Source organism: Anabas testudineus, chromosome 10 (assembly GCF_900324465.2).
Source record: "Anabas testudineus chromosome 10, fAnaTes1.2, whole genome shotgun sequence".
In the NCBI taxonomy this organism is placed as follows: Eukaryota; Metazoa; Chordata; class Actinopteri; order Anabantiformes; family Anabantidae; genus Anabas; species Anabas testudineus.
Window position 1 is genome coordinate 13,365,912 of NC_046619.1, and position 26,207 is coordinate 13,392,118.

The following is a 26,207-nucleotide window of genomic DNA, read 5'->3' on the forward strand; positions in this document are numbered from 1 at the left end:
CCTTTGAACGACCGTTCTCTTTTTGGCTCATTTGCTTGTTGCCATTTTCATCTTTTGTACTGTATGTGTTGGAGTGAGTTTGTTTGTGTGTGCCTTTTGTTTTGCATTTGGCAAACAGTCACAGTTTAAGGATAATAATTAAGTGTTTGATCATTAATATACTCAGTGGAGGTTGGTTGGTGTCTTTTTTGAGGGATCATATTGGTGTTTTTTGTGTGTTTTGTTTTGGTTTTTGATTTGAAGTAAATCATCATATTACTGACAGTGCATTATAAAACAATTTGACCAACATTGTTTTCTTCGTTAATGTATATTTAGTTTCAAAAACTGATTGCAAGGACTAGTCTAGTCAGTCTAGGCTCATTTGCCTGAACTCAGCTATAGATATTCTTTTACTATTCTAAGTACACAATTAATTTTATTTTTTATTAAAATATGTAAGCCTTAGACATTTGAAGAATAAGTGCTTTTGTACAAATAGTCAGTTCGTACTCTTTCTTGTACCTTTTATTATTGATAAATTCATACATATGTAATTTCACATTGCACAGAAGTGTTGTTTGTTTTTGTTTTTCAACATAATCTTTTCAGGCAAAATAGTACAATTATTGCATTGTTTCAGAACCACTAGGATAGAAACTCACCATCCTTCAACCATCCTGCATTATTTTTAACAGAAAACTATCCTATGGGCCCATTTAATGAACTATGTTTTTTTTTATGGTGAGATTTTTTTTGCATGGTTTTCATATGCTATTATCCAAACCTCAGGCCATAAACAGGAGAACAACAAGCAGATTAGAGCATCAATATAGAAAACAGTAGGCACGAGATATACTCGAGCTAGTGCTTATTGGCATTAGGTTGCTGACAGGCACTGATACAGCAGACACGATGATGCATCATGTACATCTGAATTTAAAGCACAGATACATGCAAAATAATCTGTGTTTTTATGTCTAGGTTGTCAGATTTATGAAAACAATTGTATGTTCAGGCATTATAATCATAAATCAATGTGGCCTTTTTCCAAAGCTGAATATTTAAAATCTCAGTTCACACTGGCAGACATGTTGTTGATGTATCCACACTCTCACCTGTCCTGCCCATGCAGACTCTGACATCTCTGCTAATGTTTTGTCTTGTCCCCTTGTTTCTTGTTTTCCTCCTCCTGTTCTTCTTTCTCCTCTTCCTCCTTTTTGTTTCTTTCTCCAAACAGCAAACTCTGGAGAACAACCTGACAAACCTGGTGAAGAGGAACAGTGAACTGGAGAACCAAATGGCAAAGCTCATCCAGATCTGTCAACAGGTCGAGGTATGCCATCTATCAAACCTTTGTGTCTTTAGTAGTTTACCGGAAGCATGGTTCTAGTAGACATAAGTAAAAAATGTTGGGGCTTTCAGATAATACTTGTGATAAATTGATCTAATCTTTCTGTTTAAAACTAAATAAATATGAAGCCAAAGTTTCAGTTTTTGTTTCCTGGCTCATAATTGACTCTGATAAGATACAATAAATAAAGGTTTTGAGGCCTTATCTTGCATATTTCATTTCTTTATCCGTCTCTGTCTGAGACACATTGGTCAATTCTGTCACCCTTATTGATTGTTTACAATACAGCTTACTGCCTCTACCCAATGCTCTGTGCATTTCATCTAATACAGTGCAAAAACTTTTGATTAAGGAAGTGCAGTGGCTTCTTTCTCTTGCTTTCCTTTTATTAAAAACCTCAGTCCCCTTCTAGATCATGGTTGTGGTTATGTCAGCAATAAAATAAAAAACCCAATTCTATCAGTACCCTTCACCTGCTGCTGATGAAATATTAATCACTAAAGTCTCAACATTGAAAGTGAATTTTAGTTCTAGAAAGTGGGTTGAAAAAAGGTCAGCACGACACCAATTTTTCACACTTCATACTGAAGAAATATTACTTGGAATCCAAAGACAAGAACAAACTATTCCTAAGACACAGAGCAGACAGCAGACTGTTTACTGCATTGTTGGTACTTTGGATTTATACAGCATAAAATTACAATCAGTGAAATGACTGATGCAGAGCAGTGCAGGTCAGGGTCTCAGTGACCTCTTGTACTGAGTCAATAGAAGAACTTCGGGCAATTTGATTCAAACTATGACTCAATAACAAAGGGTGAGCTGGTGTAGCCCCAAGCAAACATCCATTCCCAAACTGTTGTTATGTAATTCGGACAACTCCAGACATCGGAATGATCACTTCACTGTTGGCAAAGCTACATCCGAAAGCTCTCATGCGGTACTCCCTACTTTCAAGGTGCTAAGAGCTGCATGTAATGCTTTAACTGTGTCAAACAGGTTTTGTGGCACTTCAAGGTCAATGTCTGAGCTGTAGCTAGTAATACATTGAGGCTGGGTCTTCATGCATCTCCCACCTTGAGGATGAATAACCGTTGTAACGCTCAACAGTGTAATTCCCACTGACACCACCCACACAAGGAATTTATGCTCCCCAGTCAAAGCAGATGAGATTATCTGTCAAACGGCATATATCTTTGAAGAGAAAACTTTATTTGACTTGTCACAAGCCAGAGATGTTTCACAGCTCACCAGGCAGGATTTAGTGACAACCTCGAGGGAGTGTTTGCACTCCGGTGTCCTAACTTAAACCCGTACCTGTCTGCAGCAAAATTATAGCCCAGCCAATCATGTCACAGTTGACCTCTTTCATTTGGGCTCCTGCTGTGATTTAATGCGCGTGCAAAGTCAGCCATGTAAAGCAAGAGAGTGCTAATGCTCATCTAACAAGTTGTCTGAGCTACACCGACGACACGTGCATGCATAAACACACAAACTTTATGTCTTAACATGCTCCTTCTTAATTAATTTCCCTGTGAGATTTGACATTAATGGACAAATGCACTTCAGTGCCACCATCACTCGGTGTGCAGTTCATTTCTTATTAGCCGGGCCTGCCTCCATTTTCTCCAAGTACTCAGAGGCCCACGGAACGCAATTCATGCGGTCGCTCACCCAATCAAAATTAAATGATGGCAGCGTGACTCATTAACTACGGGCAAACTGTTCATGAACAGTGCACAGACAGAAAAAGAAGTCTTTCTTCTTTTGTCACCGTCTGCATACAAATGGTCTGCCACTGATAGCGACAACAGCAGAATCTCATCACTTATTCATCAAAATGAAATGAGGAGCAATAGCATGGAGGAAACACGCTCCATTGACTTTTATGCAAATTATCAAAAGAAACTGTACGTTTCCTCGTCCTGTTTGTACCCTTTCGGTGTCAAAAGGCTAGTCTAATTATTGACTGGAGGAATGGGGCAGCATTTTTTTCCGGTGAGTTCACTTCACTGTGCAGTGACTCTTCATAGATGGCAAGAGGAGAGACGAGAGGAGAGGAGGACAAATGAGGAGAAGAGGATGGAGAAAGATGGAGCACTGCTAGGAAACTGGAGGAAAGGCAGTCAGGCAAAAAATAAGAAAACAAAAGCCAAAGATAAAATGATAGGAAAGAGCAGGGTTCAGAGGGCAGGCAGACAGAGACATAAAGAAGACGTGTTAGCGTGACTGCCAATGACCAAAACAGATACAGGCACTGTGTGGAAGAGAGCTCTCAGCTGTAATGCAATACAATACAGACTGGGATTTTTTTTTTTTTTTTTTTTTTTTTTTAAAGAGAGAGATTTGATGGAGTGAGAGAAGTGTGTGCAAAGTAAGAAAGTCTCTGAAAGGCTTTGAACGTGACCTGGATTCTTCTCCTTCGTGTTTGCATCATCCTGTATTGGTGCCGAAAATATGATCAAACACAGTGTATCAGCTTCCAGAGTGTCAGCACACACACTGCAGCGATGCAGCGCCGCTCTCCCGGGGTTCTCTTCGGGGAGTTATCTTTTCTCCAGTCTTACAAGAGATGCACTGTTTTAATGAAAAGTAGGATGTTTTTTTTCATGGGAGACCTCTTTTGTTATCATAATATTTGGTGTAGCAGCGCTAAATCTGCTGTGGTTAATGCAATCAGACTCGTGTTCAGTGTTCTTGAAAACGTCAAGCGGGCGACGTGATTCTTGGGCATTTGATTGTTGTTCGGCTAGCGTCTCTAATATCACCATTACCCATTCAACGGCAGAGACTTTAACTGGATATTAATAGGCAGCACAGAAGAGACTCTCACAAAGGCTGTTTAGCAAAGAGCCTTTCCCCCTAAAACCACTTTGATATTGAATAGACAACAGTATAGTGGTGAATGATACTATACTAAGATTCAGAACCAAAGATAAAGCTGCGATAATAACATATGCTACCTGTTGCCAGAGTTTGTTTAAATTTCAATAAATATTGAGCTAATTTAACATGTCAGAATATAAAATATAATAATTAATATGCTAAAATGATATTATATATTAGCACATTTGAAGTAGCATGCAGTATAACAGTCCCTTTCCTTCCAGACTTAAGCAAACGTGTGCATGTTACTTAATGTCTTTACTTAACTTACTGCTCATATACCTTTAGAAACCAAAGTCCTGCCATATTTTCAAAGTTTCTTAGTGAGTCTTATTTTCATTTCTCGCCACCATTTTGTAGCAGCAGTTTTTTTTTTTTTTTTCAAATGGGCATCTCAAAGGATCCACGCTGTCTTTTTTCTCGTCATTGTACGAGGTTCGAGCAGATTTCTGTTTAATTCCCAGGGAGACCCCTCTTTCATACTTACATAATACCTCCTTAAAAGCTTGTGCACTTGAGACTCGGAACGTTGTCAGCGTAGTGAAGCTCTTGATTTGCGTTTAACATCCCTCTCCTCAGGATTCCTCCTGCAGCTTGACAGATTAGACAGATTTTGTCTTTCTGTCTCACTGTTTCTCATTACTTGACTTTCTATATTTGTGCTCGCTCAGGTGGTAGATCAGCTAAGTCTCCTGTAGCAGACATTGTGTTGTGACAAGACGTATTCACTGGCGGCTTTTTTAATGAGGACACTCCCTAAAAAGGCGTAGGTCGCATATCTCACCGTAGGGAACGTATCATCCAGACACCGCTTATGTGGAGTAAAGATTGTTTGAGGAAGCAGTGAAAAAAGCTTCTTTCCAGCTTCTGATTGGAGCTACTGGGAGGAAATTAGCTCGCTTCTAAGGTTGTAAGTGTGTGTGTGTGTGCGTGTGTATTTGTTAGGGCCAATGGAAAAAGGAAAGAATCAGACAGAAGCCTTGGGGGATTTAATCATCACACATGTATGTCTAATGATTAAACAACGAGCTGTAAGTCATTAGCCAAGACCTGTCTAGGTATGTGTACACTGAGGCTGATCCCACTGTGTGCAGAATATGAATCAGCTGTGTGGAGATGGCTTTAATGCTGCCTAATCTTTTGTCTCAGGTCTCATCTCGTCTCTCTTTACCTTACTACTGGAGCATCGGTGCGACTGTGCAACAGTTTGCTGATGCTGTTTGTCTTTGAGATGTTTCTAAAGCCATGTGTTATTCCAGTGGCAGCAATAAATGGGTCCATAACTCAGATGGCATAAAGAAATAAAATGATGGCCTAAAATTGAACTCAAACTAATACACGGTACATTTTCAAATCAAGTCATACAACACCAGTCCAATGTCACACTGGTTCGTTATGACTCCGCATTGTGTTATTTAAGGGGGATATGTCAGAATATAGTGTCCCTTCTTGTGCGTCATGCCTGAAAGGACTACAGGAAAAGTCAGTCATCGCCAAAGATTCATCCTCTGGGCATGAATATCTGGACATGCCATGTCACGCATCCGCAATTTGTTGAGATATTTTAGTTTTAGACATCACTAGAGACATCTAACATGGCGTAAAACTCGACTCCAACAAAATGAATTAATTCCTTCATATCAGCACAGACTATCTATGACTAATCTATGATGATTAATGTTATCATCTCTATATCCATGATGGGTAATCAGTGATTAATGTGCCTGGCAGATGTGTTGAAAAGTAAAGGACACTAAGTGCCCTGAAATAAATAAAGTCAATGTGATATTCGTCCTTGTTGTGATTTGTATCAGTTTATAAGGTCTTTTATGAATATTCTCAGTCATCCAGGTTATGTTTATCCCAAAAGGTGCTGTTCAGTGGACAGTCTTCTGTTACTCTATTGCATCCATTGCATCTTTGCCGTTTTAAAGCCGGGCACCACTCGGGTCTGATAAATCTCCACGAACTCTGCCAGAATCTGTGGGCAGCTTCGCTGAGAATCTGTCGACAGCTTCGCTGATAAAGCTGTCACAGAGAATCTCATACGTACCACCATGTCAGGGGGGAGGTAAAGGAGGAGAGGGGGGCAGTGCGAGAGAGAGAGAGAGATTGAGCTGGTCAGTGAGAAGCAGACAGAGCCGGGGTCCAGTCAGACAAACGTAGAATAGAAATAAGAGTGGAACAATGTCAGACGGGACAGGCTGATGGGAGTGGAATGAGCAGAGAATCAATTCAATATGTGAGGGTTCTGGTGTCAGCAAGAGGTTAAGAGCTGTTCTGAACCTGGACCGCTCCTCCCAGAGTGTGGAATGGGAGCCGCATTAGTATAGAGTAGTTCAGTTCGGTAACCGTAAAGGCCACTGTTAAATGTCTGTGCTTGTTGTGCACAGATGTAGCTCCAGATGTTTATATTTTGATGTACACAAATAGATGTTATCGATGAAATGAAGGGTCTCCGTGTGCATTTTACTTGTATATCATTCTGACACAGTTCTGCTGGAAATCAGTGACCGGACTTTGAAAAATCTTTGGTTCAGATACATCCAGGACTTGATTTGTGTGCCATTGCCATCAAAGGCTCTCGTCTACTTTCAATCTAATAAAAGCATCAGATGCCTTATAAAGACTATTAAAATGATCATCTTTGGTTGTTTATGACTGTTCTGGTTTAAACTACATTTTGGAACCTATACTTAGACTACAGCTGCTGAGGTTATCCAAGTGCAGAGCTGCTGGCATAAAATTAACATTGCCAGGCTTCAACAGTTTTTTTGATTGAACTCTGTGCAACCTTTCTGATATAGAGTAGTTCTAGTATAGAGTAGTAGTTGGTATAGAGTAGGTTTGAAGTGAAAAGAATAAGATCTTCTTTTTACTTCAAAACTTAAAAAACTTTTTTACACTGTATGTGACTGCAAATGATTTCATACATTCTGTTTCAGTCAACACTTCCAGGGACCCATACAATGCAAACACGGACTGAAATATTCCTCTTGGCACATCGTTATATCACATTTATTCTACAAGCTGTCGTTGTAAATCATTTTTTATACATACCATAGTTGTGGTAAAACTCCAGGAAAGTAAAAAGTAGTGTGAGTTTGAACAATGCTTGTTGACACACCATCAGTTTGTAAAGATTTTTGAGTTTAAAAAAATAAATTAGGATTTGCTATGTCAGGGTGGGCGGATAATTTAGCAGCGTTTTCCAGGCTCTGTGATATTATTATTGAGTTGCAGCAGTGAGGGTTTTTTGAATGAGAATTGCAAACATCATTAAAACTCACAGTTCTGTTTATTTATCTGGAGACAACAGATTTTTTTCCCAAATCACGACTTACTGATCGGCTACAGTGTTGAATCACAATATCACAATATCGAGGCCGCTTAAGAGGCAAAGACTTGCCTCAATTTGGGTTTAGCTCACCTCTAGTGTGATTGACAGTACTTGAGTGACTTGCTTGTCCTCATACATCAGTCATTTCATTATTTGCTGAAACAGCACAGAGTGGGTGTTGATTGGTGACTGTGAGTCAGCTACAGCCTGAAGAAATGTAGCGGCATTGCCTATTTTATTTCATTTTAAGTCATCGGTAATACACATTAGTATTATTATACACTATATACAAGAACAGGCGAAGGCATTTAATCTGCCACGAGTCTAATCTTCAGTCTGATGCTGTATGGGAGTATATGCATGTTCTCAGTGCAACCTCAGACCCAGAGGTGGTGGATGGAGACTTCTTCCTGATTACTCTTACTGATGCTTCCTGGGCAGCTGTTTTGATCTAACATTTATCAGATCACACTATGTGGCACCCAATTTGATCATAATCATCAGCTTCATTATGGCAGAATGAATGAGTAGATGCACATGACCAGTGTGATTAGGCGGTAAGTCTTCACACATTTTCAAAATAAAAGCCCTTTATTACGCCTTCTTAAATCTGTACTCGTCAACTCTTTCCAGCCTTTTTTCCCTCAGTCCTTTTGTCTTTTCACATATTTTCACAGGCTTTGCAAGCATGATTTAAGGAAAGAAAAGTCTCTAGGCCTCAGGCAGAGCAAGGAGTGATGTTTCAAAACCTTTATTTAACCGGGCATATTAGTTAAAACAGCAGCAGGTTTCGACCCCACCAGTAAAACACCTGTTGACACCGGGGGTTCTTGATTTGCAGGCTTGCTGTGACTATTCTTCACATATTCCAACAATAGTTCTGTACTTTAACGTGGTCTTGGCTCTGTGATTTCAGTGCACCTGCAGAGGGGCCTGATGAATAGGGAGATGCACAGTTGGAGAGAGTGTTTTTCTAAGGGAGTGGGAGTGGATAACATTGTCAGGAGCTGGCAGAAAATGAAGAGGATAATATTGTGAGCGAGGAGAAATAGAAGGAGGATTACATTGCAAGTCTCAGAGCATATATGTACTGTATTTATGATTATGTGTGTGTATGTATGTGTGTTTCTCATATTATAACTAGTTTTTGCACCAAGTCAACACGGACAAATTCCCTGCATGTGAAAACCAACTTGGCAATAAAACTATTTGTGTGTAGATTGTTTCCTTAACCCAAACCTACCAAGTAGCTCAGTTCTAATTCACAGTTTATCCTGGTTAATTACTAACCTGCAGTCATTAGATGGCTCTTAGCGTGCCTCTGTGTGTGTGTGTGTGTGTGTGAGAATAATGAGGCTTAAGTGCATCTGCGTGTTGTAATGAGCTTTGTGGGGCGATTAATGGAACTTGGTTGTTGCGGTAAGCAGTTCGATAGCATGCAGCATGGCAGTCACATGAAAGTCACAACCATATAAAATTTCAGGAGGAACTAATCAATCAAGACATGAGAGGAATTACCCCATAGGCAGTGCCAAACAGTAGCTAACCTGAGAATACTGCACATATAGGTACGATTCTAAAAGTTAAAAGATATAGAATACATGCATTATTTAGGTCTATAAAAATACAGACAGAATCCACAGGTGGTTATTTTATTTAAATAACCCCGGTCCAAGGAGGTAATTTAACAACCAGGGAGTAGCACTAGAGTAACAGTTTTTTTCCTTTTTGTTTTCTTACTGTACAGTAAGTTTTTAAGTAGCTCTTTCAAATCCAAAAGTCCCCTGCCTCGGTTCAACCCTGTACCCTGCAGCTGAGGGTGTTTAAAGTGATTCAATGTTAAATTGACACACAAGGCATAACTTTAAGATTGCCACACCCCGTCACAGTAGTTAGAGGGTCTCCCTTCATAAAGCACTCTCTGCTATTTTACTATATGAGGACTGTCAGCACAGCAGCACTTTATAGAATACATCATAAAATCTACTGAAGCAGTTGAAACAGCTTGTTGTTTGTGAATTTTTGTGGTGTTTAAGGACATGTTTGATGGGTACCCTCTAGTTGAAGTGTTTGTGAAATTGCTCCTCTCCAGCTTGGCTTTTGTGCACAGTTCTCAAGTCTCTTTGAATGAAAGTGTCCCACAGTCAGTGCGCTGGGTTGTTTTTCTTTCTGGGTGTACTGCGGAGTAAATCTAAAATGTCTTTTGTGGTCTGAATTGACAAATACAGTGGTGACTCCTGTCATCACTGTGGATGATTTGCAGCCACAGTACAAGCTTTATCTTAGATTCTACATCCAGACATGAGTGCACAGTAATATAGTGTGCATGTGGATATCCTGACAGAGCGCCACTATTGGAGCAGAACAGCAATACGGTGTCTCTCTGTGCACACATTTGCATTTGCAGATGTTTAAATTAAATGTGCTGGTCTAAACCACGATACCTTGAATGGAACCTTATTGTGACCGATCAAAGTTTTTCTGCTGTCTTCAGTTTCTCAGCAGTGGACATGTATTTGTATGAACATGTGCTCTGGCTGTTTTGAAGCTTGTGGCGTAAAATATTATTGTATTTTTACAATTGGCATGCCTGGCAGCGGTCCAGCATTACAATTCAGAAAGCACCCACAGCTTTTGAGTAACGCCCACTCTCCCACAGAAGTGCGAAGTTGGCTGTTCATTTAGTGTTGGCCTGAGATGGTGAACTGATTATGAGTTGCCTTGGCAACTTTAGTCCCAAAATAATCACAGAATCTATTAAATTGGCATGGTGTAAGCCTGGTGTAAGCAAACTCACTTAGTGAATTAATAAGGGTCCACACAGGCCCTTTATGTTGCTTTTTATAAATGAAAAACAAACCAACAACCCTCAATCTATTTCTTGTTCATAATGAATGAAATAAATATGAGTGAAATAACTCCATGCAGCATTTTCTTAGCATATTATGGTCTTTTCTGTAGTATTAGTATTAGTATTACATATAAAAACATGTGATGGTTTAAAGCATTTCTCTTTCTTTGAATCATTCATTCATCACACACTAAACTCACTAAATACCAATCAGTGTATCAGCTGAATGTGATTTCAGTTTTTTTCCCCAGTGGAACAATGCTTTTTAATATAAAATGATTTATGGTCTTTCTAGTGACCTAATTAGAGTGTTGGAAATTACTTATCTCTCTTTTGATCATAACAAGTTCATTGTGATCCAGGTGCACATCTTGCTGCTTGACGAACGCTTAATGAAACTCAAAAGCAAATGACGTGATCTGCTTGTAAGTGATGATATAAATCATAGCTGTCAATCTCGAAATCTTACAAACCTACTTACAAACTGAAAGAGGATGAAAAACACATGGGAGACTTTTTTTTGTGTTTTCACAAATAAAATGTAAAATACAGTGGTTTTTTAAGGGGGGGGTGATTTTCAAATGTAAATTTCTGGGCGAGTCTGCACGCACTTGTATTTGAGAGCGAGCCTGAGTGTCTCTTAATTTGTTTGCTCACATTTACTTACATTTCCTCTCCAGGTGAACACAGCCATGCATGAAGCTAAGCTGGTGGAGGAGTGCGACGAGCTAGTGGAGATCATCCGCCAGAGAAAACAGGTCATCGCTGTTAAGATCAAAGAATCCAAGGTAAAGTAGTCTCGAGACAAATTTCACCATATCGAGCGTGACAGCGCTTGACCACAACGAAATGTGTGGCATCCCTGTAATCTACTCGGCTGCTTCAGCTGAGTTTTGGGGCAGAAGTACAAACCATATAGCAATGTGGCTGAGCAGGCAGTGTTTATGTATCCACACAACAAACTAATGAGCTAAGAGTGATTATACAGGTCATACTCTTAATAGGTGGCACTACACCTATTTGATCAAGTATTCATATAGAAGAATATGGATTAATTTGGTTAAAATAGATGGATATGGAGTTTATTAAATTGACATTTAATTTAAAAATCAATACAGTTATAATATTTCTTATAATAAATTGGAGGAGGCAAATTACTGAATATTTCCTTGGGAAAGTCAGCTCGGGGTCACAGTCCACTGGCTGAGAAAGGAGTGCTTTTGCACAGGAGAGTAAATAAAAGAGCATCAGACTTGTGGACAGAATACTTAATATTCATCCAGGTCCGTCAGTGTTGTTTTTTTTTTAGGTTGCCTCTGTAGTTGCCTGCTTGTTTACCCAAACACACATGCCACGGATACTTCGGGAGAAATGAAAAAGGCAAGCGAGGAAACAGAAAAAGAGAGCAGCAGTGGTCTCTCCCACATACAAGCAGAAAGCATTAATATGTGTAGAAAGAGCCTGGGGTGGCGAAAACTGTTCTGAACCTCTTATTTCTGTTTCAAAGACAGTCCAGGATTTACTGTAAAGACGTCTGTGTGTTTGGGTGTGTCTGTACACGTGCTCGCGTGTAAATGGGTGGTTTGCCCCGTGAGCACGAAGGATTTCAGGACACAAGCAAATTCGAGATCTCACCCTCCCAGAGGTGAAGTTTTAAGTACTTGTGGAGGATCCTCTGAGGCAGTAAAAGAGCTTTGTGTAGTGATGAAAGATTTCCAAACACGGAACACAAGGACTGAAGCAGGTGTGCGTGAGAGAAAGAGAGAGAGACAAGAGATAGTGGAGAGAGAGGAAGTGTGTCGGAGTGTGTCCGCAGTGATTGCAGACAAAGAGCGCGGCTTGTTCTCCTGAGAGTCTGGGTGTGTAAAAGGCTGTCTTGCAGAGGGTAGAGGAGTGAAATCCAGGCAACTGGAGTGTGAGAGCAGAACACATAAAACACCAGAGGAGGGCTAGACTCATCGCAGCCTGCAGGTGACGTGTCAATGTACTGTATGAGGCTCTTTAAGGTATCAAAAGATAATAATTAAATACACACTGAGTAATTCAAACAATCACAGGTAGGTTAAAATAGATGTTTGCAAGAGAGGAGAGGAGACGGAGAGGAAAGCAGAGATCACTTCATGTATTTGGACAAAATGCTGTTGTTTTGTGCTGCAGGACAGTGGCAGGAAGGAAAGTGTTCTGCGCCAACTCTGCAACAGAATAACAGGATTATGCAGGCTTGATCATGGTGAACAGAGCTGTGAAAGGTGCTCCCGTTCCCTCTTTCACCTCTTCTTAACAAGCTCTCTCTCTCTCTCTCTCTAAGGAGACTCAGCAGTCGTGCATAATCTGGCCCTTGCCATAGCTAAGCACACAAAACACACTATTCCCCTGGCCTGACGTGTCAATGTGTTTTTATCAGGCTGCCTGTGTTGCAAGCGTCTTCTCTGCCTCTCTGTTTTTTATTTGTATTGTTAAAACTTTAGAGTCTCCTTCAAAGTGTTGAGGATCAACAACTTCAGATCCTTTTAATCAATCTGTTTAGTGAGGAGCACTGCAGTGTGCAACCTTTTTCTGTTTTTCATTTTATTGTGGATGGTGTGGGACAGTTTACAGACTCTATTTATTTATACAGTTATAATACAAAGGCTGAATTTAAAGCTACATAAATAGGTTTCTGCGTTTTATAACACCTTATAAAAAGAAACAAACTAGACTGACTTGATGATACTGAAGGGCTGGAATATTTAAACTAAGAGTAACAAAGCTGTTACCAGCTTCAGATGAGATGAACTCTTTCAGATAGAAGACGTAATCATTTCTGAAATAGTTGTTTCAAACATATGGTTTGAAAATAATAAACTATCCATTAAACCTATCTCGCCTCTCGTCTGTGTGGTCATCACCCGGCTCTAATGTCATTGCATGACAACAGATTGCAGTGTTGTCATTACAGTTAGGGGAAGATGACCCCAGATGTCAATTGAAAACTCCATTAAATCACCAGCTTGGTCAGACTTGGAGCAGCTTCTTCAACAGTAGAAAGGTGGTGCACATTATTGATTCTTCGAGAGCTTTAGATGACAAGCACTTAACCAACTGCCACCCAGTGTGTTTTTCAGAGTTTTTATTAACATAATTCAGACCTTGAGAGCAAATGTGCTGCTGAACATTTGCAGTAAATGACTAATCCTTTGAGGGCATTCATAAATATACATGTTATTTTATTTATCTTTTACATTTGAATTAGTTTAAGAGTTGCTACCTGTTACTGGATGGATGCTCTTTTCAGACAGTAAAGCAGCTTTACTGGTTGCCATTTAAAAGTTCTCCAGTGCTACGCTTCCTACCAAAGCTGCTTTATTATTTAACAGCTCACCTGCTGTTGACAGTCTCTGATAATAAACAAGTGTTATTACCAGCGGGGAGTTTCATAAAGTGGGGTGCATTTTGAAATATCAGGATATGAGCCGTAATGATCATACATGTATCACTTTAATATTGAATGAGCATAAAATTGCTTCCTCATGCTCAGTTGGAAAATTGTATTACTGTACACTAATTAATGTTACAGACAAAAGGGGCCACATTAGAAAACCTTGTGAATGTATTTCTGTGCAAAGAGTCTGAACCATGAACTTACTGACCTGCATCTTAACACAACACATAGCATGGCTGTAATGAGGATGAAGCAGATTAATATGAGGATTTTCTGGATTCTTCAGGACATTTTAATCCCCCCATTGGTTTGTGGTGAAACGTAAATATAAAATATAAGGAGACAGATAAATGTGTACAAGACTTCAGCTGTTTAACTACTGTGTAGTATATTTAATAGATGAAAATGGACACAAACCCATATGAAAGAGCTGCTCTTTCTTACTGTTATATGTCATATAATGCAATGCATTATGCCAGTTGCTGCTGTCACTCCGCTATGCAAAACGGTCACAAGGTCAGTGTGAGAATAAAGAGCCAGTGTGCTTGCTTCAGCTCTGACCCCAAAACCAGAGCTCTGTCCTATCTGCTGCATTCTTTGTGTCTTCCTGTCTCTGTGTTTTCCTGTCTGTGTCCGTGTGAGTGTCTTTATTGCTGAATGTGCCTCTACATGGAGGACATACAGGGTTTTTTTGTCCATTTTGTGGGGGGGGGGTTTCAGCAGTGAGACAAGGTTGAGAGAAAAGCTGTATGTGTGAGAGTCCTCTAATCACTGTTTATGCAAGTAAAATTAATTGCACATACTTCAAAGACTTTTCTAACAACATTTGATCAGTGTCCAATACATTCAATATCTGTCCAAGATTCCCACAGAGGGTTTGTGTTTGTTGTAGTGTTGTTCTCTCACAGAAACAAAACTTTCTGCTATTGTTAGTCTGCCCAGTGGTAACACCTAGCACGAATCATCTCAGGGGGTGTTACTTACTGGTTGACTTTCTTTCAGTATTTTAGAGCATTTGGGAGGAATGCCTAATTATACATTCTGGAAATGTTAAACATATCTGTGGATTAACGCCTGTCACAATGATGAATACCTTGCACACTGAAACCACCGCACTATAGATTGGATGCACTTGGAGGCATAAGGAGCTCTGGGGCACTTTCCATGAATTTGTGCAGTGGAGGGAACGAGAGATGCCCAGAGCAAATAGAAAGTTATTTTGAGCCACAGGAGACGAGCATAAAAGATCAATAACAGCAGAGAACGACTTTTGTCTGAGTTTTGCAAGTAGTGATGAAACACAGTTTTTGGCTAAAAATTCCTGCATAGTAAAGAGATTCAGAGGCTAAAGCAGGTAATATAAAGTTGGTGTTGTTCTCATCGCTAAGATAAAAAGTCCAGTCGCTAGAACAGTGATGGATTCCTTCAAAGCTCAGGTGCAACAACGGAATATAAAGCATTTCGCTGCAATATAGCAACATGTACTGTGTTTGTGTGTGTGTTCCAGGTGATGAAACTCCGCAAGTTGGCTCAGCAGATTGCAAACTGTCGCCAGTGTCTGGAGCGCTCCAGCGCCCTCATCACACAAGCCGAACAGAGTCTGAAGGAAAACGACCACGCCCGCTTCCTCCAGACTGCCCGAAATGTAGCAGAAAGGTGGGTAATGTAGTGCGTAGACGCGCATGTGGAAGCTGAAAAAGCGAGGAAGTAAATTTGTTTTGCGTAAGTGGCAGTCTAGGGTCACAGTAAATGATACTACATCATAACATCCATACTATTTTAATACCCTGGCTATTCATTATATAACATATATCCATAAACATCAAAGACCTGTTGAAAAAAAGCAAGACAGACTTGTCTCTTTACAGTGGCTCTGCAGTTTCTCTCTCCACCTGCACATTTATGTAATTCCTGGATTCCCCCCTCTCCTCCTCCAGGTCAACAGAATTCTTGCTCAGTCTTGCACAGGCAAAGAGACCTGTGCAGAGTCTGCAGCTAACGTTTGCATCTTTTATTTGGCCCTGTCGCTGCTTTTTTTTTTTCCCCCAGCACCTGGCTGGGTGCTTTATTGACTGACTGGTTTCTGTTCACTGTGGAACAAAAATCTCAAGGACTAGCACTGGCCTGTAACCCTGCCAGCGCTGTGGTTCAGTCTGGCTGCTGCCACAGACAGCTCACTGATGCTCAAAGCAGAAGTAGGCACACGTTTTCCCAAAGCTGCACAGACTATGGAGTCAGTGTGTCAATGCCTGGTTTGTCTGCATTTTGTTTTGTCATGTCTCAGACAACACTGAGGTAGTGACACTTCAGTTTTCAATTCAGTTCTTTTGAATTAAAAAAAGCTTTATTAATCCCAGAGGGAAATAGTTTTGCCTTGTTACAGTTGCTCTCAACTCAGACAGAAAAAGATCTGCACCAACCGAAATGCAGAATAACTCAATATAAATACAGAATATGTAAGATGGATGAAAAGCGGTCAATAATTATAGTCCAAGATTGAGGTCTTCTCCCCCCATTGGGACAGCTTACAAACAGGGTAAGTGTCTTAGTGAGAGTGGCGTGATTTAAGTCTCCAAGGATCATAAAGAAGGCGTCTGGTGTCGTGTCACACCAGCAGCAGTGTTAGCGGATGGAGGAATGTAAACAACAATTAATATGGTGTGTGATACTGTACTTTCCTGGATTTTTTTATTGTCTACTCTGTAATATGTCCTTTTTTTCTCACCTTTTCTTGCGCTTCTGACTCTGTCTGCCACTTCCCCCTCTTGTCGTCTCACTTTCTTCACTCCTCTCCTCCCATTTTCCCACCTCTTCATCACCTTTTGTCTTTTCATGCTCCTATCCTCTTTTCCTTTCATCACTTCATCTGACCTCATGCCCCCCCCCTCCGGTTTCCTTACCTTCCTACTCTTCTCCTGACATTCCTTTTCTCACCTGCATCTCCCGACCACGCTGCAGGGTTGCCATGGCGACAGCCTCTTCCCAGGTGCTCATCCCTGACGTCAACCTGAATGAGGCTTTCGACAATTTTGCCCTGGACTTCTCCCGAGAGAAGAAGATTTTGGAAGCACTAGATTACCTAACAGGTGTGAATTGTGTCTGCATAGCACAGTAGATACTGCTTTGCCTGACTGACTTTACCTCTGTGGTTTTGACTCTATTTATGTTTTACCGTCATTTTGAGTCATGGTGTTTCTTCTGCGTGTAGCTCCCAATCCCCCTTCCATAAGAGACGAGCTGTGCACCGCTTCCCATGACACCATCACCGTTCACTGGACATCAGAGGATGAGTTCAGCGTCACCTCCTACGAGCTGCAGTACACCATCTACACTGGCCAGACAAATTTCATCAGTGAGTCATGAGCACACACACACACACTGGCTGAAATTTGTTTTTGATGTTATTTAACATAAAGTGTAACCTGTCCTTTTAGGTGAGTAGTTCTTTTGACACACACATGCATATACGCAGCTGTACATATTAATAGTAGGTTTGATAAGACTGCCCCAGCACGAGGATACATACAATAACTTTGTGCTGGAGAGTGTGCGGGCTTGTGCACCTACACACTGGATCACAAGACATCATACGGTTTTGTCTGACCCCTCTGCAGTTACACAGAGAAATAAACTGGAGCACCACAGTATTTTCTGTACTTCTTGTTATTTCCATATATTCTACTTTATACTAATAGTGTTGCATAACCTGATTTCTCTGTCTAGCTTAGTTTTGGCTCTCTTTCCTTGTATTTATAGAGTTATCGAGACTACTTGTTATAAAAATAGGACATACAGCACATAACATGTGGGGATACTTTAAATAGATTCACTAATCTTTATCTGTTTTTTGTTAAAGCACTGTGAAAACTCGTGAAAAAACGAAAAAAGACATGAGACTGTAAACTAACTGACCTCTTTCACCCTCCCGATCCCTCCCTACACCAATCTGCACTGTAACTGTTTCATAGCTTTAATAGAGCTGCACCATGTAGAACTGGCGTCATGTTGCATGTGGCTTTTTATGCAGCTTTTGAAGTTTTCACTCATAAATGAAGTTATTTAAAATTTTCATTATATCATATCCAATCGCCCCCGTATTTTGTACGTTACGCCAGAATGACCCATTTTTATTTTTATATATTTTTCATAAATGGTTGACGCTGTTCATTTTGAACCAGATTTAAATCACACATCCTATCATCGAACAATCCTGCACAAGATGATGAATTTCTAATTATTTCTCTTGAAGTTAGGGAGAAAACATAATAGTACACATGTGAATTAGTCATGAGTCCTACTTTTATGAAAGTTTACAAAAGTCATCCTTATTACTGGATAGGATTTACACATTTACCAAAATATCTGGCCCCGTTTAGCCCATCAGCCACATACTAATCACTGGATAGATGAAGGGAAAGAAAGCTCCATGGTGGTGCAAGACTGAGGGTGAATAGGTGAAAATCAGAGTGGATAATGGTTACATAGAGGAGTTGAAAGTTGCCACTTGGTGATATGTGGAGGATATGATTAATACACACAATCATGCACATTCAAGCATGTATAGACACACACACACACACACCTGTGCCTGTCTGCACCTTTCCTCCCCTCTTTGATCCTTTCATCATCTCCTCTCCTCTGTGTAGCCTGACTTTTCTCCATCTAACCATGCAACTCAAGTGCCCCAGCCATTTGAAACATCAGGATATATTTCAGCTGTGATAGACTGAGTGACTCAGATATTCAGCAGTGTGCTGCTACAGAGTCCTCAGAGAGTCACAGGAGAAACTGAGAAAGAGAGAACTCCATTTAGCCTTCCATGCCACTTGAGTTTTTACCATAGCATTTTTCTCAAAACTTTCCAAGTGGCTAAATACTCCCACTTGAGCGCCAGCATGCCTCTCCCTTTTCTCTTGCCTGGCTTCATTCTCAGCCTTGGCATTCCCAGGAGGAGGCAAGGGCAGCTTTAGGGTCTTGTGAACCCTGCCTCTGCAGGATCAGCGAAGCATAGCAGCAGAAAATAGAAACGGCAGATAAAACCAAACGCCGCACAGAAATGTAAGCAGTGTCAAAAAGCCAAAAATGACTGCAGGTAAGGATGTCTGCACTGTAATTGTGTTCCTGCCACCTGTTGTCCTTTGCCCTTTGCAAGTGGTCTGTAGTGTCTGTTTATTTGCCAACTGACATAGTCAACTATCCTTCTCTGATGTACACCCACACCTCTGTAAATATTTGTCTCCCTGTTTTGAATTTAAGTTGATTTCTTTATTTTCTTATTGCTACTGAACACAAATTACCATCATATAACGATATATTTAAATTTATTTTCATCCACCTTTGCTCAATTTCCAGGAGGTCTGCATGTTAACTGCACTTGTACCTACCTGCTGTTTCTCACTGCCACCTATATTTCTCACTGTGCACAACACATGCGGGCTCATGCACACACTGTCACTGTTAACTCTACATTGCATCATCAAAGACAAACACTTTTCTATTCCCAGGACACTTAGTGTTTCTGTTCCTTTTGCATCTGTCTGCTTCTCGATTTGAGCAAGACTCACAGAGACACAAATACACACACACATACTGTAAATATACAAAAACACTAGTCCTGTCTTGATGCAAGACATCAGCTTATCTACAGTATTTCCTATTTGTCTTATTGCAATTAATCTGGAATCACTGTGCCATCTAAAGGAGCACAGCTAGTGTCAGGAAGCCCATTTGTTGTGGCAAAAGTACTCTAAGGGTATAGCTGTGTACTGACCTAATTTGATTTAGCAAAAATTGAGAGGTGCTATGGAGATCAAAAGCTTTAAAAATGGAAAGCAGCATGAGGCCCCTCTCCCTAGTCATGTCTTTGAAAGCCCACAGAACATTGTAGCCTCCCCAGTTTCTGTAGAGTGCAGCTAAAACTACAGGTGAAAGGAATAATTTTTATAACAACGAGCTGTCACGGTAGAAAAACTGTTTTGTCTTTTGTCAGGAAAATGACAATAATATTTCATTTGTGACAGTGGATGTATTTTTGTAAGAAACAACATGCTTCTGGTCGTCTCTGCAATATGAATTGGGCAAGGTGTGAATAATGAACTCCCTCACCTTTTCTTTCTTTTGCATTGTACAAGAAAGATAAAAGTCCTCGACAGTGTTTTCTTCGTCTGAGACGAGCTGGTGGAAGTTGGTAGATATGTAAAGATGCAGCCTTCACTGTAACTTTAAGAGTCTCCTCCCCTCATTCATTCTTAAAGCCACCTCACTTTTAACGGCCTTATTTGCGTCCCGTGAAGTATTTATATTTACAAGCAGACTCTTGGCTATTACTTATGCATGCAGTTGCCCTGCTGCTCAATAATTCACAACGCATCTTCACCAGAAGGGACGAGGAAGGCATTGGCCCCAAGATCTCTCTCTCTCTCCCTCTTTCAGGAGCTTTATTTCTCTGCAGCTCTGCATTCTTTCAAATGCAAACATTAACCTCAGCTGTATCGCTACTAAACCAGGTGCTTTGTCTTAGCAAGACTTTCTTTGCATGTGTTCAGAATATTTTAGGTGGGCTAAAGTCATTTTAAATCTGGCAGTCTGTGTCTGTTTGTGATTGCTGCCTTAGACACATTTCTGTCTTGTCTGGTGCTGGCACATAATGGTGGTGTTACTCATATTGGGGGAAGTTCAACAAGTCTTTAATATTCATCAGTCGCTGCACAAACTAGCAGGGTTAGAGATGCCAGCACTCCACTGTAAAGGAATCTGTTCTCTTCACCTGTCCTACAGGACAATACACATCAAGTCTGTGCAAAACACAGCCAGTGCACTAACATTGGCAAATTTCACACCCATGTTTGTTTTTCACACATCAACTAGAAGCATAAGTGGACTAGCATCACACTTGGCTGTCACATTTTCCAAGTTTAGCGATATCTGATTCAAATAAACAGCAAGCCCCCAACACGGCTCACCGCAACTACTCTGCTGTCACAAACGTAGTGGTAATGTGGTGGGTCAGTTAAGGTGAAAATAGCAGTAATTTTGCTGCGTAAATTCATCCATGTTATTTCACACATGACTAGAGGCCAAAAGAGCACCCTGTTGTAGACGATCCTGTCTTTGGCTCTCAGCTGAGATTTCCTTTTCCTCCTTCACAGTCGGCTGCAACCGAGAGACTGAAAACACTGTGTTTAGAAGCAGGTGACTGCAGAGCTAACCCAGCCATTACTAACCCTCTGCTGCAGGTCACTTTGAATCAAAGCACCCACTAACACGGATCGTATTGGTATTGGCTGCGTTTGCATACATTTAAATGTTAATGGATATTATATAATTATACCCTTAGGCATTTACTACAGAAATGTGCTTATCAAAGCTTTTGAAATACGAGTCCTGGAGAAGCCAATGTGTTACAGCTATGAATCCAATAGCAGCCACAGTAATCATGACACAAGCAAAAAAGGAAGTTAAGCGATGTAGTAGAAGTGGTCGGACAACCCAGGACCTTCCCAGGGTGTGATGCATCACTGTTAACCACATGCTTATTATTGTAACTGTGAGAACAATAGTCCTGTAACATAAGGAAGGAGATTTTTTAGGCCAAACCAGTGTTTGTACTGCACATACTTAAGTTGTCTTTGTGCCCTAAGATAACTACAACGACATTGTAACCAATTGTTTAGGATTTTATCTTTGTTCTAGCAGCATTAGCACATTATTTCAACAGATGCCTACTAACACTGGACAGGGACAAGTAACCTACAGTGCCTTGCAATAGTGTTCATGCCCTTGAACTAGACCAACACAAAGTGGCACATAATTGTGCAGCGGAAGGAAGATGATGGTTTTTCAACATTTTTAACAAACAAATTAGTAAACATTTTCCACCCGTGTGTAATTTAATCTCTATAAAAATACAGCAGTTCTGTGAAGCCCACAGAGGTTTGTTTCCATCATGAAGTCCAAGAAACACAACAAACAGGTCACGGATAAAGCTGTGGAGAAATTGAAAGTATGGGTATGACACAACTGCAAACCTACCAAGACATGGCCACCCACCTAAACTGACAGAACAGGCAAGGAGAACATTAATGAGAGAAGCAGCCAAGAGGTCCATAGTAACTCTGGAGGAGCTGCAGAGATCCACAGCTCAGGTGGGAGAATCTGTCCACAGGACAACTATTAGTTGTGCACTGCACAAATCTGGACTTTATGGAAGAGTGGAAATTGTTGAAGGAAAACTATAAGAAATCCTGTTTGTATTTCGTGGTTGTAATGTGACAAGATGTTGAAGTTCAGGGGGTATGAACACTTGCAGAGCACTGTATGAGGTTGTTTAGGTCGGAGGTCTTAATGGCTCATAGGTTCAGGTTAGTGAACTTACAATTTTCCCTCAGGACAGTAATAGTTGTCATAGTAAACCTCATGCAAAGGTCATGGGATGGCTCAGGTTGTACACGTATAAATGTTGCATAACGTCAGGGCCATATGCTCTCTGTGCTCTTATTGTGTGACACCTCACTTGTTTTAAAAAAAAATTAAAAAAAACACTGCTCAGGGTGAATTTTGGGGAGAAATATTTTAGTTATTCTAAACATCACTGAAATGATTCTCAGCAGGCCTCACTTTAGCTCTGCTTAGCCAGAGAGCTTTAACTAAACTGTGATACTCATGCAGTGTGTGTCTGTCTTTGGGTGTGTGCTTGCCTGTGTCTGTGTGTGTCTGTGTGTGTGGATGAGCTAGGTTTGTACAACTCTGCAGACAGCTGGATGATCGTACCCAACATCAAGCAGAACCACTACACGGTGCACGGCTTGCAGAGTGGCACCCGTTATATCTTCTTTGTCAAGGCTATCAACCAGGCAGGAAGCCGCAACAGTGAGCCTGCCCGCCTCAAAACCAACAGTAAGTGAAAGCTCCTGTGACACCTCCGCTTGTTTTTCTGTGAATATTTACAGGCCTTGTTAATTTTGTTTTTGATTTTTAATTTATTTAAGTTTTTTTTTTTTTCCTGTGTGGATTATTTATGCAACATAACTTAGGAACTGCCACTGCTCAAAGCTTTTCCCAGGGGGTTACTTTGATTTATAAAACAGTGGAGGATAAGCAGCAGATTTAGAAGTAATTTAGATTACATTCTGATTAGAGGCAGCATATTCATTGCTTTTGGTTTCCAGCGTGATTGTTGAATTTCTGTCCAGAAGGCAACAAAGCATACATACGAGAGGAAGAACCTGAAACAGCCCCTGTAGTTCAAACATTCATCACCATTACATTTTTAGTGAGTTTCCTACATGATTGTTGTCTGATTAAACCGAACTGTCCACATATGAATATCTTTTTAAGAACAATGTAATTGAACAATTTCTTTTTTTAGTCTTGTTTGTAGAAGGTGGATTCTAGTCATCTTATCACTGATCATGTATCCTCATCTAGAATGAAACAAAGAATACAACAAAAAACAGGTTCTTCTGTTATATGTGTTGTCAGTAACAAAAGTTTGCTCCTAATTTCTAGCTACAGGTAGCAGAGTACGATACGAACATGAAAAAAGGAGATTTTCTTCTGTGTTTATTTTCCTCTCCTGCACAGCTTTCAGCTTTCACTCACTTCTGCAAACACCTCACTTACTGTAGCTACTCACTTAAACCACCACTTATGTTGAAGGGATTAAACCTGCACCTCTGTGCCAAGCTGTTTTCGTGGTCCTGCACGTTGCACAAGCAAGTGAAGAATGTTAATAGGTAGCATTGCACTCTCTTCTTTTCGCTGACTTATTCAGCTGGGTTACTCTGTGCCTTGTTTAAGTCTTGAGTTTCCACACAATGAAGACGGCGTCTCTTTGACATATTCCCTTGTTCAGTAGTCATACTTTACTTTTTCCTTGCACAGATCGTCTACAGTAGTTTCTTTAGGTACGCAAATGCAGTTTTTTGCACTCAGAAAAGATTTCACACTATTTCTACCTGTTTAAGTCTCTCGTTTTCTTTTTCTCCCTCAAGTCTTCTGCAGAATCTTTTCATGGCCTTGAGCTCTGTTTGTTTTGTGCAGTTCACATTCTCTGTAACAGTACACAGTGAATAAAATGAAGGAATAAACTAAGCAAAGCAACAGTGAAAAAATGCAAGCAAATAAACTGGAAATGAAGAAACACAGACTGCTGAGGCATGTTAGGATAGAGCCGACCTCATATAGCAAGAAAACTACAGAACTACGTAAATATTCCTCAGGCTCAACTGTGGCACGCGAAGAGTTAAAACCTCAGCAATATACAGTAGCTAATTTAAGATGGGTCTCAGGGGTTCTCAATAAAATTTTAAAATCAATCTTAAATTGCACCAGTCGTGCAGCGAAGCTAAAATGGAGCTGATATGCCAGCCGCTCTTAGCTGCTGTCAAGAGTCTGACTGTGGCATTTAGGATTAACTGTAATCTGGATACACTCTGCTGCGTAAAATAGGTGTTTGAGAAACTGCAGTAGTCAACGGATGATCTCTGTCTCACACACATAAACACACACACTCTCTCTCGCTCTTCCTTCTTTTAGTGTAAGAGAGCAGCAAAACAACACTTTGATGATGTCTCAGCCGCTTGCGTTTGTAAAGCCTGTTGTTACAGCTGTGATGTACTTTAAATGTGATAAGACCTGAGTATCTCCTGGCATTATGGAGTTGATGTTCAACTGTTTGAAGATCAGTTTGCTCAAGTGAGGAGATCACTTCAACAGCAGTGTGTGTGTGTGTGTGTGTGTGTGTGTGTGGGGGTAGTCTTGTTATTCTCAGTGCAACTTTGATCAAATGTGACGTTATATTTTTAATATCAGTAATAGTAATTAAAAGTGATGTTACTGGTGGGAATGTTCTCTACTTGAATCACTCTAAACTAAGAGGACACAGTGGCATACTTAGCTTTTTTTATGGAGAGCATTTAGAAGTGAATTTCATAAGCATCTGGAGCTATCCCTGATGCTCAGGACACACTGTCTGCCTGGATAAAATCTAAATATTAAAATACTCAGCAGTAGTTCAGCAGCGGCTCAGGTGATGAGTTTGAATAGTGATTTCTCACTTTTGTTAATACAATTGTAAGTGAAGTTTTGTATGTGTAGTTGTGTGTGAACAGCAAGCATCAAGTAAAATCATATGGCTGTACATCCAGTTAATTCAGAAGATAAAGATGGTGTTTCAAACTAATTACTGGATCTACCACAGTCAGCGTCTGAACTCTGTGTCATTTTTTTAGAGCTTTAAATCATTAATTACTGATTCCACTCCAAAATAATCTTTCACCCTCAGAGAAAATCACCTGTCTGATATTCATTACCATCGGTGCTTTCACATTAAGCATAGTACACTTACACTGCTTTATTCATTACATAGTGGATTGTGTCAAGAACAAAATAACTGCTGGAGGTCATTTTGTAGGGCTCCAGCAGTGCTCCTCTTGTTCTTCCTTGCACAAAGGAGCAGATAGCAGTCCTGCTGCTGGGTTGTTGCCCCCTCCACGTCTCCTGGTGTACAGGTCTGTATCTTGGTATCTCCTCCATGTTCTCGACACTGAGCTGGGAGACGCAGCAAACCTTACTGCCACAGTTCACATTGATGTGTCAACAAGGATGAGCTGCACTACCTGAGCAACTGAGCAACCTCTGTGGGTTGCAGACACCGCCTAAAGCTACCTCTAGTGGTGAGGACACTGGCAAAGTACAAAAGTGACCTAAAATCACCCAGAAAGGATGAGGACAAGGAAACAATCTGTGTCCACCACGTGCAGAACCACTCACTTATAGAGGTTGTCTTGCTAATTACTCTAACATAGTATAGTGTACAGTGAAACATTTAGTACTATTATAGTATAATGTTGAAAGACAGCCCACCCACTCCTCGTTCTCCCCCCGCCTCTCCTACTCTCTGGCAGCCAGTGTTTTCAGGGGGAAAAGCTTGTCCACCAACAGCCAAGTTTGGTAGATAGTTTGAGCCTGTGATTGGCAAGCAGCATTTCTCTCTCTTGTAATGAGTGCGACAAGCCATCAAGGCAACAAAAGCATTCAATATTTTCTCCATGATTGAGTATTGTTGGCTTTCTTTAAGGCACTCGCACCATGTGTGCTAGTTACTGTCAGCCTGTTTATGTGTTTTTGTTCCTCTTTCTTTCTGTTATCTCCCACTCTCTCCTCCCTCTCTTTCTCTCAGGGATTGGTTTTCAGATTAAAGTGCCTCACTTATCTGTTCTGTTGTATCTGAGCGGTGTTTTGGGGTCACAACAAAACTGATCAGCGCTACCTCACTTTAACAAGCTTGTTAGGTTTCTTTATAGACCATCCTGCTGGATCAGTTCTATAAGCACAAGCTCTTTCCTTGAACTTTGGAAGGTTTTCTTTCTTTCTG

General features: G+C 40.5%; 1 protein-coding gene across 5 annotated transcripts in view; it reads left to right on the plus strand.

Annotated features, from left to right (window-relative positions):
- Window positions 1-26,207, plus strand: part of mid2 (midline 2) — a 116,397-nt gene that overhangs the window by 77,501 nt on the left and 12,689 nt on the right. For all 5 annotated transcript variants that reach the window (XM_026358317.1, XM_026358318.1, XM_026358314.1 and 2 more), the window contains 6 exons: window positions 1,220-1,315; window positions 11,091-11,198; window positions 15,339-15,487; window positions 16,790-16,917; window positions 17,040-17,183; window positions 22,565-22,726. In XM_026358317.1, the coding sequence (XP_026214102.1) occupies window positions 1,220-1,315; window positions 11,091-11,198; window positions 15,339-15,487; window positions 16,790-16,917; window positions 17,040-17,183; window positions 22,565-22,726 (787 nt within the window). The remainder of the gene's footprint in view (window positions 1-1,219; window positions 1,316-11,090; window positions 11,199-15,338; window positions 15,488-16,789; window positions 16,918-17,039; window positions 17,184-22,564; window positions 22,727-26,207) is intronic.